Source organism: Myxine glutinosa, chromosome 7 (genome assembly GCF_964187855.1).
Source record: "Myxine glutinosa chromosome 7, kmMyxGlut1.1, whole genome shotgun sequence".
NCBI lineage: Eukaryota > Metazoa > Chordata > Myxini > Myxiniformes > Myxinidae > Myxine > Myxine glutinosa.
This window is the reverse complement of record NC_136267.1, coordinates 103,367,080-103,384,223: the sequence shown is the minus strand read 5'-3', so window position 1 is coordinate 103,384,223 and position 17,144 is coordinate 103,367,080. Positions and strand designations below refer to the sequence as shown.

General features: G+C 46.2%; 1 protein-coding gene across 3 annotated transcripts in view; it reads left to right on the top strand.

Moving 5' to 3' along the window:
• Positions 1-17,144, top strand: part of LOC137431613 (ATP-dependent 6-phosphofructokinase, platelet type) — a 97,401-nt gene that overhangs the window by 10,901 nt on the left and 69,356 nt on the right. For all 3 annotated transcript variants that reach the window (XM_078782065.1, XM_078782066.1, XM_078782064.1), the window contains exons 5-6: positions 452-617; positions 3,338-3,382. In XM_078782065.1, the coding sequence (XP_078638191.1) occupies positions 452-617; positions 3,338-3,382 (211 nt within the window). The remainder of the gene's footprint in view (positions 1-451; positions 618-3,337; positions 3,383-17,144) is intronic.

The following is a 17,144-nucleotide window of genomic DNA, read 5'->3' as shown; positions in this document are numbered from 1 at the left end:
TGTTTAATGGAGGCTTTGCATGGCTGGCCTTGCGGTAGAGGCAAAAACGTAGGGAAAGGTGACAAAGGGAAATCATACTGGGGAAAACTAACCTCAATCCCCAACTAGTTATCACAGCTTCACCCCTCGTGTGAAAACACATAATCAATCTTAAGCTCCAGTTTCCCTACTTAAATACATCGAGATTTCTCCTACGCGTCCACGGTCCATGATATAACTATACAGTCCTATCTTTACTATGGGATTCCTCCATCTACCCCCACAAACGTAACAATAATAATAATATTGTTAAACATTTCAAAATATTTAAGATAAAGTAAAGTTCCCTTGCTTGTGAAAAGTGATGCTTTTGGTTACTATATATAAAGTGCACTTTATACATTTTATTTGTGAGAGTAGTGTGAGTGGGAATCATTTTCTGATGCATTTTGGAAACTGCTGCTGTTTGTAGGTGAAGTAGCAGATGAAGTGGCCAAGCAGTACATGCATCTCAATATTGTGGGTATGGTCGGATCCATCGACAATGATTTCTGTGGCACTGACATGACCATTGGCACTGACTCAGCTTTGCATCGTATAATGGAAGTTATCGATGCCATAATGACTACAGCACAGAGGTAACGGTGTTATGAGACGTGAATTTAGTTTTTACAGTTGAATTGCTTATTTAATGTAAAAATAATTGCTCATCAGTTTTCTGTTTAGTGTTGCTTTTCAGTTGTAAATTTGTGTTTAGAACGTTGCACTGAAATCACAGTGCAACTTTAATGATTTATTTTATAGAATTCAAATCTAGTTTTATGCCCCCAGCAGGAAATTGTGGTGGAACAAAAAAAAAAGAAGTTAAATTTGTGTTTTCTCATGGGATTCTGAGAATCTTGGGATTCTCCTACAAAGGGTGATTCCATTGCTATGGACTGTATGTATAGTCACACTTCTTTTTCACCATTTGTAAATTTTCAACTTTACACATTCAAATAAGTGTCATGCTTTTTGAGGTTCAATCTATCCACCACCCCTGAATGAAGGATCAAACTAAAAATAGCGTCTTTACATTCCAAATAGTTTTTCACCACAATGGCTATATATGTCTCCTCAGCAAAGCCTTTTGGGTAGCTACACATCCATTGAGACCATTTTGCGTTGCTGTTCATCTTGCTGTTCTTTAAGAAACCTTAATACCCGCACTTACAGATAGGTCATTCGCAAGATATCTACTGGATCATCTTCTATGACGTAGAGAACATACACTGAGGTACTTAACATCACTTTTGGAGAGTTTTGGCTTTCTTCCTCGACCGCTTTTATTGTCAACAGTACTAGTCATATGCATCCTCCTCATATGCATGTCTTGCATACAGCCCCTGCTGAAACGAAGTTGGGCTGTAATCTGCTTTGACGACACTTTGATTTCAATATGCTTGTCATGTAACATTCCCTTCCCAGGAGCCATAGTATTCACCACACATGCACACGCCATTGTATCACTGCCTTTACTTGTATAGTCCTTGTGAATGTGTTGTGCTTTCAGAATGCTTGCATGACAACCATTCACGACTAATGTATTATATCAACACACGACTATTATGGAACATTTACTTTTTGCACATGAGATGTGATTATATTATTGCATGTTACTGCATGTTTTACCACTATTTCTGTATTCATTTCCAATACTGATATACGTATATATACACTTTGAAATACATATATAAAAAATTTGGGCATCATTTTCTCTGAAACAGTTCAACAAAAAAAATAGAAACTTGGCATATCTCAACGCCCATGGTGGGTATATGGGTTGATAACAATGACATCATCAGTGAAGTGGTTATTGGTTGAATTGAAATCTTTATCCGAAAAATCTGAAATTTCATATATCTAATCTATGACCTGATGTGAGGGAAGAATTAAATTTATGACGTACATAACCCATGCCAAGAAACTGACATAATAGGGTGCATGGATGATACGGGTATATGGGCTGTAATAGTAGTGTCATAATAGTAGCATGTTCAGTTAACGATGCGATTTTTGTTCAGCATCTCGCGAGAGGCGAGACTATGTGCTCTACAAGTGCTGTTCCAGTTTTTTTATAAAAGCAATGGCAGCCCACCCCTTGGGAAGGGAATCTCTCCATAGATGCTTTTCTGTCACATTGGCCTTCATCATTATTATGATATTGTCTTCTTTTGAATAAAAAAGGTTAAAAATATGAAACATTGGAACAAAGCTAAGGATGCATTTATCTCTCATAGTGGTTGGGTGAATTGGGTGGAGGATGGCAGGTTGGGTGGAGGATGTAAGAGAAAACGTAAATATTTGGAAATAACTTGGTGGAAAGGCAGAGAAGAGACAGCAATACTAGTCAATACTAGTATAGGATATTTTATAATGAATAACTAATCTTAATCGTGAAAGCTACTGTTGATCTGCATCAGCAGACAGGTAGAACAATGGATGAAATAAACAATGTATGCTTATTGGAGAAGGAGAAGCTGACTTTTTGGGCATTAACACATTGTCAGAATAAAAGAGTGAGACAGAATGGGGGTAAAAGTTCATATAGATAGGGTGGAAATCATTGTTGCTTGCATCTGAGTAGCATCAGATATCAGGCAGGGTACAAGGGGTGGCAATGCCTTATTTTGACGTTGAAAGAAGGGGTTAACAATTTATCTGTACCCCAGCGGATACTCATATGCAACACAGCTCTCGGGCCAAAGTCTTTACCTTGGTGGGCGGCCTCAAGGTGCATCATCTTGTCCTCAAAGGGGACCCACTTGACTTGCAGAGCTGGCCGACAGTTCATTATGACAAGAAAACACATCTAGACAGATAACAAAGGATTGATTTGAAGGGGTTGAAAAGGGGATGGGGGGGGGGGGGGGAGGGGAAGTGGGGACTTGGACACATGGACACATGCGGAGATGGAGGGGGTACATGAGATTACCATCTCCTGAACAGACTTGCGACACATGTGCTAGCATTTTCATAGAGATATCGTACGCATACAATAAACATGTACTAACAGCATAACTAGGCTATATTACTCCCATTACTTCCTATCACGTTCTCAGAACATTAACCATATGCTGTACACACATCATTTGCATAACGTAACAGCTCTGCTTGTAATGTGTTTATTTTCTTTTTTGTAATGTATTCATATGCACACCAATGTTGTCTTGGACATATCGGTTGTTTTGGTGTTGCATTGACATTTTATTCCTCTTTGTATTAGCATTGCATTTGACCATTGTTTTGATATAGTTATCATATAGTGGCAACAATTAATTAGCTGATTGAATTTTTCTATGTTTGTGTATCCTTGCAGTCACCAGCGTACATTTGTGTTGGAAGTGATGGGACGGCACTGTGGGTGAGTCAAGTACATAACATGCTGTACACAAGAAGAAAGGGGCCAGGGGCCCTCTACATATTCATTGGGGGAAATGGGTTGGTTTAGTGGTGTTGATTTGAATTGAATTCAGGAAAAACAATGGCAGGTTGGGTGGAGGATGTAAGAGAAAACGTAAATATTTGGAAATAACTTGGTGGAAAGGCAGAGAAGGGACAGCAATACTAGTCAATACTAGTAAAGGATATCTTAGAATGAATAACGAATCTTAATCGTGAAAGCTACTGTTGATCTGCATCAGCAGACAGGTAGAACAATGGATGAAATTAACAAAATGTATGCTTTTTGGAGAAGGAGAAGCTGACTTTTGGGCATTAACCCATTGTTAGAATAAAAGAGTGAGACAGAATGGGGTAAAAGTTTATATAGATAGGGTGGAATTCATTGTTGCTTGCATCTGAGTAGCATCAGATATCAGGCAGGGTACAAGGGGTGGCAATGCCTTATTTTGACATGAAAGAAGGGTTTAACATCTGTGCCCCAGCGGACACTTATTTTATGGAGGTTTTTTATTTATTTTATTATATTTTATTTTTTTAGAACAGTCACATGTTTGTTTCTACACCAAGGCAGTTAAGTAGGGTCTGTTCATATGTAGGAATTCCACAATACAAAAACATCAAAGATATTGTTTAGCGACACAAAGTGCAAAAGACAAAATTAAAGGACCAGTTGTCGAAAATCTTCAGTGAGAACACCTGCATATAGATGATAGATGCTGTAAGAGAAGCTTTCAGGCTTCTTCGAAAATTCAACACACTAACGTGCACAGCAGCTGGTGAGAACTCCTTGCACGGCCGTTGATAGATTCATACACGACGATCTGAGACTATCGATTCAAGATACAGTTACTGTAGCGCCAGACTGAAATACATAAGAGGGAGAGGTTAAAAGGTTGCACCGCCTTTGCCCAGCTCATTGAAGAAGACCAGGATTTTCTCAACAACATCGTCTTTAGTGATAAGACCCACTTCCATCTCAGTGGCCTTGTGAACAAATAGAACATGCAAATTTGGGCAGAACACCAACCGCGCGAAGATACAGAACAACCAGTTTCTGTAGCAAAAGTAACGATTTGGTGTGATATCAGATGTAGCGGTATAATAGGACCTTTCCTCTTTGAAAATGAAGCTGGACAAACGATGACCGTCAACACAGATAAATACATTCACATGCTGCAGATAAGATTCCTTCTGGCACAGAGAAGAAGGTTTCGTAGGGTCCTCTGGCACAGATTGTTGCACGCAGCGGCAGTGCGGTAATCTTCATCCTGATGAAAAGACGCACATGGAAGGAAGGAAGGAAAGGAAGGAAGCAAAGCATCACTATTAATTCAGTCATCTTCCAGCAAGACGGTGCACCACCGCATATGTCTAATGATGCTTTTCAGTATTTGAGACATTTCCTAGGTAATCGACTCATTTCTCAACGGATGGGCAACCCATGACCTACCCCACTCCCCAGATCTCCTCTCGACTACTACCTATGGGGGTTCCTCAAAGTTAAAGTCTACGAAAACGGCCCACGCACACTGCAGGGTTGAAAAATAACATCAAATGGGAAACCGGGTGCATACCAGCACCAGTTTTCAGCCGAGTGAGTCATCGACTACATCGGTGTCCATGCGACAGCTGTCATCCAGAGGTGTGGTGCTCAGATTGAGCAATTCATCAACGACTAATGATATTGCTCCATATTGCTTGTTGAAACATAGTGAAGCAATATACAGTGCACTCAGAAAGTATTCAGACCCCCTTCACTTTTTTCACATTTTGTTATGTTGCAGCCTTATCTTGAAATCGTTTAAATTCATTTTTTCCCTCATCAATCTACACCCAATACCCCATAATGACAAAGAGAAAACAGGATTTTAGAAAGTTTTGCAAATTTATTAAAAAGAAAAAATTGAAATATCACATTGACATAAATATTCAGACCCTTTGCTATGACACTTGAAATTTAGCTCAGGTGCCTCCCATTTATCTTGATCATCTTTGAGATGTTTCTGCACCTTGATTGGAGTCTACCTGTGGTAAATTCAATTGATTGGACATGATTTGGAAAGGCACACACACCTGTCTATATAAGGTCTCACAGCTGACAATGCATATCGGAGCAAAAAACAAGCCATGAGGTCGAAGGAACTGCCTGCAGAGCTCAGAGACAGGTTTGTTTTGAGGCACAGATCTGGGGAAGCCCACAAAAAAAAAATTCTGCTGCATTGAAGGTTCCCAAGAGCACAGTGGCCTCCATAATTCTTAAATGGAAGAAGTTTGGAACAACCAGGACTTCCTAGAGCTGGCCGCCCGGCCAAACTGAGCAATCGGGGGAGAAGGGCCTTGGAAAGAGAGGTGACCAAGAACCCGATGGTCACTCTGGCTGAGCTCCAGAGATCCTGTGTGGAGATGGACAAACTTCCAGAAGGACAACCTTCACTGCAACACTCCACCGATCTGAGCTTTATGGCAGAGTGGCCAGACAGAAGCCTCTTCTCAGTGAAAGACACATGAAAGCCTGCTTGGAATTTGCAAAAAAGCACCGAAAGGACTCTCAGACTGTGAGAAAAGATTCTGTGGTCTGATGAAACCAAGATTGAACTGTTTGGCTTCCGTCTGGCCACCTCTCTTACCAAGGCCCTTCTCCCCCGATTGCTCAGTTTGGGCGGGCGGCCAGCTCCAGGAAGAGTCCTGGTTGTTCCAAACTTCTTCCATTTAAGAATTATAGAGGCCACTGTGCTCTTGGGAACCTTCAATGCAGCAGAATTTTTTTATAGGCTTCGCCAGATCTGTGCCTCGACACAATCCTGTCTCTGAGCTCTGCAGGCAGTTCCTTCAACCTCATAGCTTGGTTTTTGCTCTGATATGCATTGTCAGCTGTGAGACCTTATATAGACAGGTGTGTGCCTTTCCAAATCATGTCCAATCAATTGAATGTACCACAGGTAGACTCCAATCAAGGTGCAGAAACATCTCAAAGATGATCAAGAGAAATGGGAGGCACCTGAGCTAAATTTCAAGTGTCATAGCTAAGGGTATGAATACTTATGTCAACGTGATATTTCAGTTTTTTCTTCATAATAAATTTGCAAAACTTTCTAAAATCCTGTTTTCTCTTTGTCATTATGGGGTATTGAATGCAGATTGATGAGGGAAAATGAATTTAAACGATTTCAGCAAAAGGCTGCAACAAACAACAACAGGCATTTTAAGGCCATTTTCCCTGCAAGAGTGGGGGTTAGCCTTGTGGTCCCCATGATGATCTCCATTTTGCCCTATTTTCTGCATCTCCCCTTGTTACCCCCTTGCCCTCATTTCTTCTTTGACCATCTTTAGCCAAGTCTTTCTCGGTCTTCCCCGTCCTCTACTTCCTTCTACATTCATTTCCATCACTCTTCTCAGTCACTTTCATCCTTCCTCAACACATGACCAAACCAGCTCAAACTGTTTCACTTCACAGCATCCATCACAGGCTCTATTCCCATCATCTTTCACAATTGATCATTTGTCTTCCTCTCTTTTTTTTTTCTTTTTTTTCTCTTTTTTTTTTTGTATACTGAATCGAGGCTCGTGAAAGAGCTAACATTAACTTCACAAACAAATCGACCAGACAAACAAAATACACAAAAAGAGGGAGCGGAAGACAAGATGGGGAGAAAAGGGGAAACACACACACACACAACATCCGAGAGCAGGGAGATGTGTGGAAGGGAGAGGGCTTGGGGGGAGGAGGCGTGGGAAGGGGGGGGGGGGTGGAGGGAGAAGTATAAAGCACAAGGACACCAAGGACTTCCAGGACAAAAGTTGGTATTTCAAAAAGTGGAATTGGGGTGAAATTAGCGGGGGTAGAAAAGATCAAGGTTTTGGATGGGGGAAGATAAGAGATGGTGGTGAACAGCTGTTTTAAAGACATGGAGGGTGGAGTGGGATTGAAGAGAGTGAGGGAGTTTGTTCCAGAGGCGGGAGAAAAGAGGAATGAAGGAGTGAAGGTGAGCAGAGAGTCTTGATTTTGGCAGTTTAACCAAAAGAGGGTTGCAGGCAGATCTTGTGCGACCTGTTGGAATATTTGCGGGACAGAGCCCAGAGAGAGCTGGGGGGGCAAGGCCAGAGAGGAGTCGGTAGAAGACGGAAAGACCACCAACCTGCCTGCGGTGAGTGAGTGAGAGGCCCTTGGAGTTGGCTTCATCGCGGGAGATTCCAATGATTCTGAATGCTTTGGTTTCAACAGCGTGAAGGCGAGCTAGGTGTGAGGCAGGAGCACCAGCCCAGAGGGGAGAGCAGTATTCCATTGAGCTGCGGATGAAAGCCTTGTATGTGGTGAGGAGCTCAGGTGTGAGGTGTATGTATGTATGCTCAGGTGTATGTGGTGAGGAGCTCAGCTCTCTCAACGATACTCCACACAACCACCGAACCATTCGCATTTCCACCCTTTCCAGCCTTTGTTGCTGCTCTACGTTCATTACCCATGTCTCGCTCCCATAAATCAAAACACTTCTCACACATGCAGCATACACCTTTCCCTTCAGCTTCAACGACACTCCCCTCCTCGTCAGCACGCCACTCAGTTCCCGAAACTTCTTCCATGCACATCTCACTCGAGCAACCGTTGCCGAGTCTGATCCACCTTCTCCATTCAGCATGTCTCCTCGGTAACAAAATGTTTTCACACCTTCCAGCTTCACGCCATCTCGAAGATGCAACTCAACATTTCCTCCATCTGCAGCTCCCTCTGTGCACACCTTACACTTGAATGTAGCTGCCACACTGGTTGATGACCCTCTCAAACCACTACATTTTTGATGAACCCACTCAGCGCACATTGTACATTGAATGGAATTCACTCCGACACCCTTCCTGCACACGGCACACAGACCCTTCCCAGTTCTTTCCACCTCACCACATGCTTTACCACTTTCCATCACCTTCGTTTTTCCGATATTCACCTTCAGACATTTTGTCTCCATACATTCCTTCCACTTGTTCATCTTCTCCTTCAGTCCATCCATACTTTTTGCAATCAACACCAGATCATCTGCGTGCAACAACTCCCATGGCAAACCCTCCTTTACGTTCAGAGCCAGCACCTCCATCACAGCTAGAAATAGTAGTGGACTTGGTACCGACCCCTGATGCACTCTCACCTTCACCTCAAACTCACCACTGTTCCCGTCCTTCGTCCTTACACCTGTGCGCGCTCTTTTGTACATTGCCATCACTACTCTGATCAACCATTCCTCCACTCCTAACTTCCTCAATGCCCATGTCACTACTTCACGTGGAACCCGATCGAATGCTTTCTCCAGATCAACAAACCCAAGAAACAACTTCTTCCTCTTCTCCATGTACTTCTCCTGCAACTGCCTCACAATAAAAAGCGCGTCTGTCGTTCCTCTTCCCGGCATAAATCCAAACTGCATTTCGTCAATCTTCACTTTCTTCCTTATCCTCCTCTCCAACACCCTTTCCAATACCTTCATTCCATGCTCCAATAACTTTATTGCTCGATACGAGCCACAGTCCAGAGGGTCACCTTTCCCCTTGTATCGAGGGACGAGGGTATTCGGTTCCCAGTCCACCTCAATGCGGCCTTCTTTCACCACCAGATTGCAGATCTCTGTCATTCTCTTCACACCCCAATTTACCGCTGCCTTCAACATATCTCCCACAACTCCCGGCGGCCCTCCCGCTTTTCTACTCGTAATTGCTTTTATTCGTTTCCTCAACTTCCTTCTCAGTGATCTTCTCTGCTGGTCCTAAAACTGGGTTACTCTCTATGTTGCCATCCCATTCATTCTCTGCATTCAACAGTATTTCCATATATCTCTTCCATCTTCCTTTAATTCCATCTGGGTCCACAACGATTTGTCCCACTTCATCCTTCAAGCGACTCACACCCATCACATCACACCTCTCTTTCGCTATCTGCTTTGCAATCCTGAATAATGCTCTCTGACCCTCTTCCAAATCCCAGCGTTCTCCGAACATTTTCCTACATGCCTCCTGCGCCTTTGCTACCTCTTTCTTTGCAGCCTTCTACCTTTCATGCTCTGCCTTTTCTGTCCCATACCCTTCGCCTTCTGCCACTCCTTGAACTTCTTCCTCTTCTCTTCAATCTTCTTTCCAACTTCATCATCCCACCACCATGTTTCCGAGTGCCTCGGTGATCCTTTTGTCCATCCACATACCTCACCAACGGCTCCCAACAGACTATCTTTCATTGACATCCAACCACTTTCAAGCTCAACCACATCATCCTCTACCATACTCAGCCTCTCTTTTAGTGCCTCCCTCACTGTCACCTCTTTCAACCTCCACACCTTCATTCTCGGTTGGTACTTCACCCGACGAGCTCTCCTCGCACCTTTCACCCTTTTATCGCAGACAACCAAGTGGTGCTGTGAAACAGCCTCCTCCCCCGGGATCACCTTTGTGTCCCGGAGGTGCCCCCTATCTCGCCTACGCACCAGCAGGTAGTCAACGGTTGTCGTCGACCCACCTGACGTGTATTTAACAAGCTTATTATCCACTTTCTGGAACTGAGTATTACAAATCAACAAATCAGCTCCATCAGCAAACTCCAAAATCCTTTCACCTTCTCCATTTCTCACACCATATCCGTAACCCCCATGAACTCCCTCAAAACCGTCCATACTCCTTCCCACATGTCCATTTAGGTCTCCTCCGACCACAACAACTTGCTTATCTTTCACGTTTTGCATCAGCTTCGCGATTGCACACCAGAACTTGTCCTCTCCATCACTCTGACCAACCTGCGGAGCATATCCCGAGATGACATTCACCAAGAGCTTTCCAATCATCATTTTCACCATCATCAACCTTTCACTCACTCTAGTCACACTCACCACACTGTCTACAAACTCCTCAGAAAACAGGACACCAACACTATTCACGCCTTCTGGGCACCCTTGCCACACAAACTTGTATTTCTGTCCCTGCCTACCCTTCACCATTCTCACACCACTTCCCTTCCATCTCGTCTCCTGCACACAACGCTGTCCACTCTTCTTCTGACCAATACTTCCACCACTTCTCCTGATCTCCCTGTCATTGTCCCTACATTCCATGTCCCAAAGCTCAGAAACCGACCTCCACGTCGGGCATCAGACGTTTCGTCGTCATAAATGGAGTGATTTCCACCCTTGCTTCGATCGGGTTCCCCACCTTGAGTTTTGACGAGAGGGAGTGGGGTCCCCCACAGGGTACTTCGGGCTGTACCCTGCCCATATCTAGTTGTAATTGTCATGGTTCTCTTTTTGAGGCAATGTTTTTATGTCCGGATGCCCTTCCTGACGCCAACCCTTTTAGTCGCCTCTGCCGACACACAGGGATACGGTGTACCTATTCTAAACCGGGGTACACCCCAGGTTCAGCATAAGGCTGCAACATAACAAAATGTGAAAAAAGTGAAGGGGTCTGAATACTTTTTGAATGCACTGTACACATTTCTGACATGCCTCAGAGAGAGTCAAAGAAGTACATATATATATATATATACACACATATATATATATATAGATATATATGTCACTTCTCAATGAAGGGTATGCTGTTCTTCCACTTTAAAGAAATATATTGTTACGGACCACGGATAAGATGTTGGTTTTGCCGAGCGGAGGCCCCGCGGCCCTAACAGTTACCCCGACTAACCCGATTCCCGAACGTTGGCCAGATCGCGCCACAGATATTCAATATGGAAAAGACAAAAGCGACACGGATGTGAAGAAGAAGAAGAAGAAGACAAAAAAAGTTGGCAATACTACTAAATTTATTCCTATTATTTACATGATCAAAGTAACCAAGGAAGAAGGAAAGATAAGAAAAAAATTTACAGAAGATATTAGACACAGTGCAACGCTAGCTTATACAAACTTAATTAACCCAGGGACAGAACAAACAAAACAAACTCACGTTCACAAGAAGGATGGAAAGGCAGGAGGTGGATGGCTGGAGGGAAAGGAAGGTCCAATGGTACTGCAGCACGATCGGCGCGTTTGACCGCCACCGTTCCTTCGCGGCCCTGCTCCGGAACTGCCGTCAAGGCCCCAAGCTGCTGTTGTTGCTGCTGTGGCCGCCGCTGCTGCTGCTGTGTCTGCTGCTGCTGCGGTGGACGTCGCGCGCTTTGACAGGACTCGTCTGACTCAACCACACAACTGAACAACGTGCTTGCTTCTTGCCCAACTCTCTTGCTTGGTCCAACTTTGGCGAGCAAGGCGACGAATAGCAGGCATTGTGCTTCCCTGGATGATCTCCTTTGGACAAGAATCGCTGCTGGATGATCTCTTTGGATGATCTTTTGCAGTACCTTGCGCACGCGCTTTTATAGCGCCTCCGGCAATCAAGCCGCCGGCCTTCAGGACACGCCCATCGGTGTGCTCACCTCGGCCCTGGTTGGTCGCGCGACCCTCTGGCTCCGCCCTTGATGACGACGGGCGGGCACGCCCTTCTTCCCCGACCCGAGCACATGTTCAATGGTGGTTTTGGAGGGGATGTAATAAATTGGCAATCGAGGCTTGGCAATGATGAAAGGGGGGTGTGAAAGGAATCTACTCTATTTCACTTGGTGCAATGGAGTGTCATCTTAATGGGAGACAAGGCCTTACCCTAATACACATAATAAAGATATAACTATCAACCAGGGGGAAGTCTATGATTGGCTGACGTGTATGCTTTATGGATTAATTATGGGACGCCCTTTGACCTTTACACAACACTGGAGGCAGGAGGGTCCAGAATCAAGCAATATTAATAAAACACACAATAAAAAAAATACAATCCTCATATCCGCAACTATATATATATATATATATATATATATATATATATATATATATATATATATATATATATATATATATGTCGCGACTCCGGCTGTTAAATGCTTCCAGCCCGGAATACTGACGTTAATGTCCGGGCTTCAAGTAGTCCACGGGGTGGACAAAGAGAACTCAATAAACACAACTGTGTTTTAACCGGCCTCTAGGGGTAGGCACGATGATTTATTGGCTCGATCTCAAAAACAATGGATGGTAACAGAGTGGAATACACAGCACAAAGCCTGCAGGAACTGTCGGCCCCAGAAGCTCCAAACACGACACAGGCAATATGACTCACAGTTCCAATCTACGATATCCGGGAATCACTCGTTCTCTTCCGGAGTTACTCACTCTTAAAATACAGAACTATAAACGATCAGCACAACTCGGCTGTCGTGAGGCTTAAAAAATCCCCGTTTTTCTATTTTCCACTCGACGCCTTCGAGCCACGTCCGTCGCACAAGATGGCGGCCGGCTCTCTCACCGTCCACCAATCGCGTGCCGAATCGCCACCCAATCGCGTGAGGCTGAAAGGAGGTCACGTGACGTGGTGGGCGGGGCACTAATTTGGTGAGAACAAGGTTGTTTCTCACAGTCCTCCCCACCTAAGTAAAAAACCCGTCGGATAGACGGCGTTTTGAAACCAGTATTTGTAGTAGGTGCAAATCACATGGCAATATGATGGCGGTAATCGTTAACAGGCTTATACAATGAACAAGGTTTATCCACAACACAATATTAAACACAATACACCACATTAATATCTACCCCACAAGAGTTACACCTCACACAAAGCACAATAGAGAGACAAGGGGGCCAAACTCAAGTTGGGGAAAGCGTTTACAGGAGGGAAAACGGACCGAGGAGCAAGTCTCGCGACATGGCGGGCCATATGAACTGATTCTTGACCTTGGCTAAGGTCTTGGCAGCTCCGACATGACCCGAGGAAATATTGTCATGGGCCAATTGCATGACTGACTGACGATGCCTCCCCGGTACGACAACTCGGTGTCGAACCTTCCACGTCTGGGTGGAGGACATGTTCTTTGGGGAATACTTATGCATCAGCACACCTGCACCATTCACATAGTATCCTGTTCGTCCCGGCTCGGAGTCGTCTCCCATTTCCCAGAGGATGGCAAGGGTGGGATCGAAGTGCTGATCCTCCACTAAACTGGTTACCGCAGACAATGCGGGAGTGACTTCCGGCCCAGAACTGAGGTCGCTAACCGCCTCGGAGGACTGATCCTCCTCCCCAGATTCGCCGACCGGCGAACACGTAGCTGGGGTCCCCGTGTTACAGGCGGGAGCGGTCCCTGAGGAGCACGGCACCTGAGGTTGGCTTGACGGGAGGCTCGGGTGGACTTCAACTGACGCAACGTCACCGTCGGGAACTGGAGTCGAGGCGCTAGGCTCCTCGGGCCAGAGTGAAGATATGTCTGACTCCGCCACTCTCTCCGCCTGTTTACTCTGGGATCTAGTGACCACCCCACAGGTCAGAGTCAATGACTCCTCCCTGGCCATGGCATCATTGCCAATCAGCAAGGAGACCCCGGGTACCGGGTAGTAGGGTACCACCGCACAGGTCATTGGACCCGTAAAAATGTCACTCCGGACCTCGAGGAGGGCAAGGGGATACCGGCCAGGAACCTGGTTAATGCCCCGAAGGATGATATACTCGCCGGTATAACGCATCTGAGAGGCCGGAACTACCCCCGCCCGGAGAACACACAGTGTCGCCCCAGTATCCCGAAGGTATTGGGCCTCAAACTTCAGCACCGAATCAGGGCCACCCACTAAGGCTGTCCCTGAATAATCCTGATACAGAGGATGAATGGAATTAGCCTCGGTGGCAGTGACCTCTGTCACCGATGCCACCGTCGTGTGCGAGGGCCCAGTTGATGACCTCCACTGACTTCCCTCCGATTTAACAGCAGGGTTGCCTCGGTAGGCCGGACTAGCTGGGTTAGAGAAGCAGCGGTCTCCACCGTGCCCCACGCGTTTGCAGAAATCGCACCAGGGCCGTGCCCTGGCCTGCAGCTCGCGACCGCCACCAGTGGAGGGCATCGGAGAACCCTTCCCCTCGATCCAGCCGCCGGGCAGACGGGGGGCGGTCTTGATCGCAGAATCCTCCGTCTTACGACGCGACTGCGTGACTTGCAACATTTTGCACGCCAAAACATGTTTATCAATAAGGTTGACGCAGTCTGACAAGGAAACAGTGTCTTTGTCGACAAGAAACAACGCTAAGTCAGGCGGAAGCTGTTGATCGATACGGTAACGCACCAGGAGTTCCGCAACCGCTTGAGGTAACTCAACCTTGCTCCCCTTGAACCATCTCTGCAGCTGTTCCAACAAGACCCGCGAATGTTCCTCATAGGTTTGACTGGACTGACGAGTCCAACTGAAAAAATTACGCCTATAAATACACGCGGACACCGCATAGGCGTTCAAAATCTCGGCCTTCAATTTCCTGTATTTGTTTGCGTCCTCGGTTGCCATCCTCGCATATACCTCCCTCGCCTTCTCAGATAGATGGCTAACAAGATGGCCGACCCACAAGCTCTCATCAATGCCACCGGAAGCCAACAACTTCTCCGCCATCTCCAGATACGCTTCTGGCTTCGTGTCTCCCGTCCAGTCCGGCAAACGAACATGAACAGTTTCCGGGACGCTTGCAGCAGACACCTCTGCCCGCAGTCGTTCAGTCAACATTCACAACTCATGCTCTCTGACGCGTTCAGCTTCCGCTGCCGCATGCTCTCTCTCTGCTGCCGCATGCTCTCTCTCTGCTGCCGCATGCTCTCGGTCTTCTCGCTTAATACGCTCTGCCTCTGCCCTGTCATTCTCCCTGTTATACATGTCGAGTTGTTGAACCGGAGTCAGCCCGGTCCAGAAGGTCGAACGCATGCATTTAGTCATGATGGGATCGCTTCCTAACATATCGGGTTTAGTGACCGGGTCAAGGCTGATTGCGTCGCTCACATCGCCACCCACGTGACTGTCAACATGATCAGGTTGAACTCTCACTTCTCTGGTCGACATAGCTTGGCTACGAGTTATCATAAGACAAGGCACAAAACACTGAGTCTAAAAGGAGGCTGGATCGAAATATTTCAGCAATATCTTTCACCACATGGGACGGCAATTCACCCAGGGGAGGCAAACAATATTGGGGTGGTACACGTAATTCAAACACAACGCTCTGTTGGGGAAATACGACACGAACTACACAATATCACCAACGCACATCAAATTGCCAATGAGAAAAATGCAACGTACAAATAACTCACGTTTTTTTTTTTTGTTTTTTTTTTAATGTCGGTTTGTTTGGAGGGATCCGGAAACTATTCACTTATCCGGTAGTGAAGTACCACACAAGATAGCGTCCTATGGTGAGAAAGTTCCTCCAAGATGGCGTCTGCTGGTGAGAAGGTTCCTCCAAGATGGCGTCTGCTGGTGAGAAGGTTCCTCCAAGATGGCGACTGCTGGTGAGAAGGTTCCTCCAAGATGGCGTCTGCTGGTGAGAAGGTTCCTCCAAGATGGCGTCTGCTGGTGAGAAGGTTCCTCCAAGATGGCGTCTGCTGGTGAGAAGGTTCCTCCAAGATGGCGTCTGCTGGTGAGAAAGTTCCTCCAAGATGGCGTCTGCTGGTGAGGAAACGATGAGCAGATGCAGGAAGATGTCGTCCACTGCAGAATTCCCGTCAGTTCGAATGTCTCTTACTTGAATGATCCTTGGACGAGCAACCCATTTGTCGCGACTCCGGCTGTTAAATGCTTCCAGCCCGGAATACTGACGTTAATGTCCGGGCTTCAAGTAGTCCACAGGGTGGACAAAGAGAACTCAATAAACACAACTGTGTTTTAACCGGCCTCTAGGGGTAGGCACGATGATTTATTGGCTCGATCTCAAAAACAATGGATGGTAACAGAGTGGAATACACAGCACAAAGCCTGCAGGAACTGTCGGCCCCAGAAGCTCCAAACACGACACAGGCAATATGACTCACAGTTCCAATCTACGATATCCGGGAATCACTCGTTCTCTTCCGGAGTTACTCACTCTTAAAATACAGAACTATAAACGATCAGCACAACTCGGCTGTCGTGAGGCTTAAAAAATCCCCGTTTTTCTATTTTCCACTCGACGCCTTTGAGCCACATCCGTCGCACAAGATGGCGGCCGGCTCTCTCACCGTCCACCAATCGCGTGCCGAATCGCCACCCAATCGCGTGAGGCTGAAAGGAGGTCACGTGACGTGGTGGGCGGGGCACTAATTTGGTGAGAACAAGGTTGTTTCTCACAATATTGTTACAGACGTGGCTTAGATGTTATTTACCGAGCGGTTTATGGTATGACCACGTCTGCACAAGTTACCCGATTATACTCGAACGTCGACTAATCGCGCTACGCTAGGTCAATAAAGGCAATAAAGGAAAAGGACACACGGCTGGGTTTCAAATGACACGACACCCAGGGTTCAGTTCTCAAGACCTCCGGAGGAGATTATATTCGTTCGGAAGGTCAGATTACAGGGACGAGAGGTACAACATAGAAAGACAAGCACTTAGACACAATCTTATATTATTCCCAACAGACGACAGATAAACGGGACAAAGCTGACTCACACGGGGTTTGATGGCTAGGAAAGCGGGTATCGATGGCTCAAGGTGCACTCTTGGCTCAAGGACAGGGTCGACCCGGTCCGGTCTAGAGATGCGGGGAGGTCGCAGCGCTCGGATGGCGTCTTGTCTGCTCAAGCTGGGGGCGCATCTGACGTCACATCCGGCGCGGGGCCGCGTATATCCGGCGGGGAGTGACACGCCCTCGGCTCGTTAGCTCCGCCTCGTGGAATCGGCACGTTGCTTCCCATTGGGTGCGTGCGGGGGGGT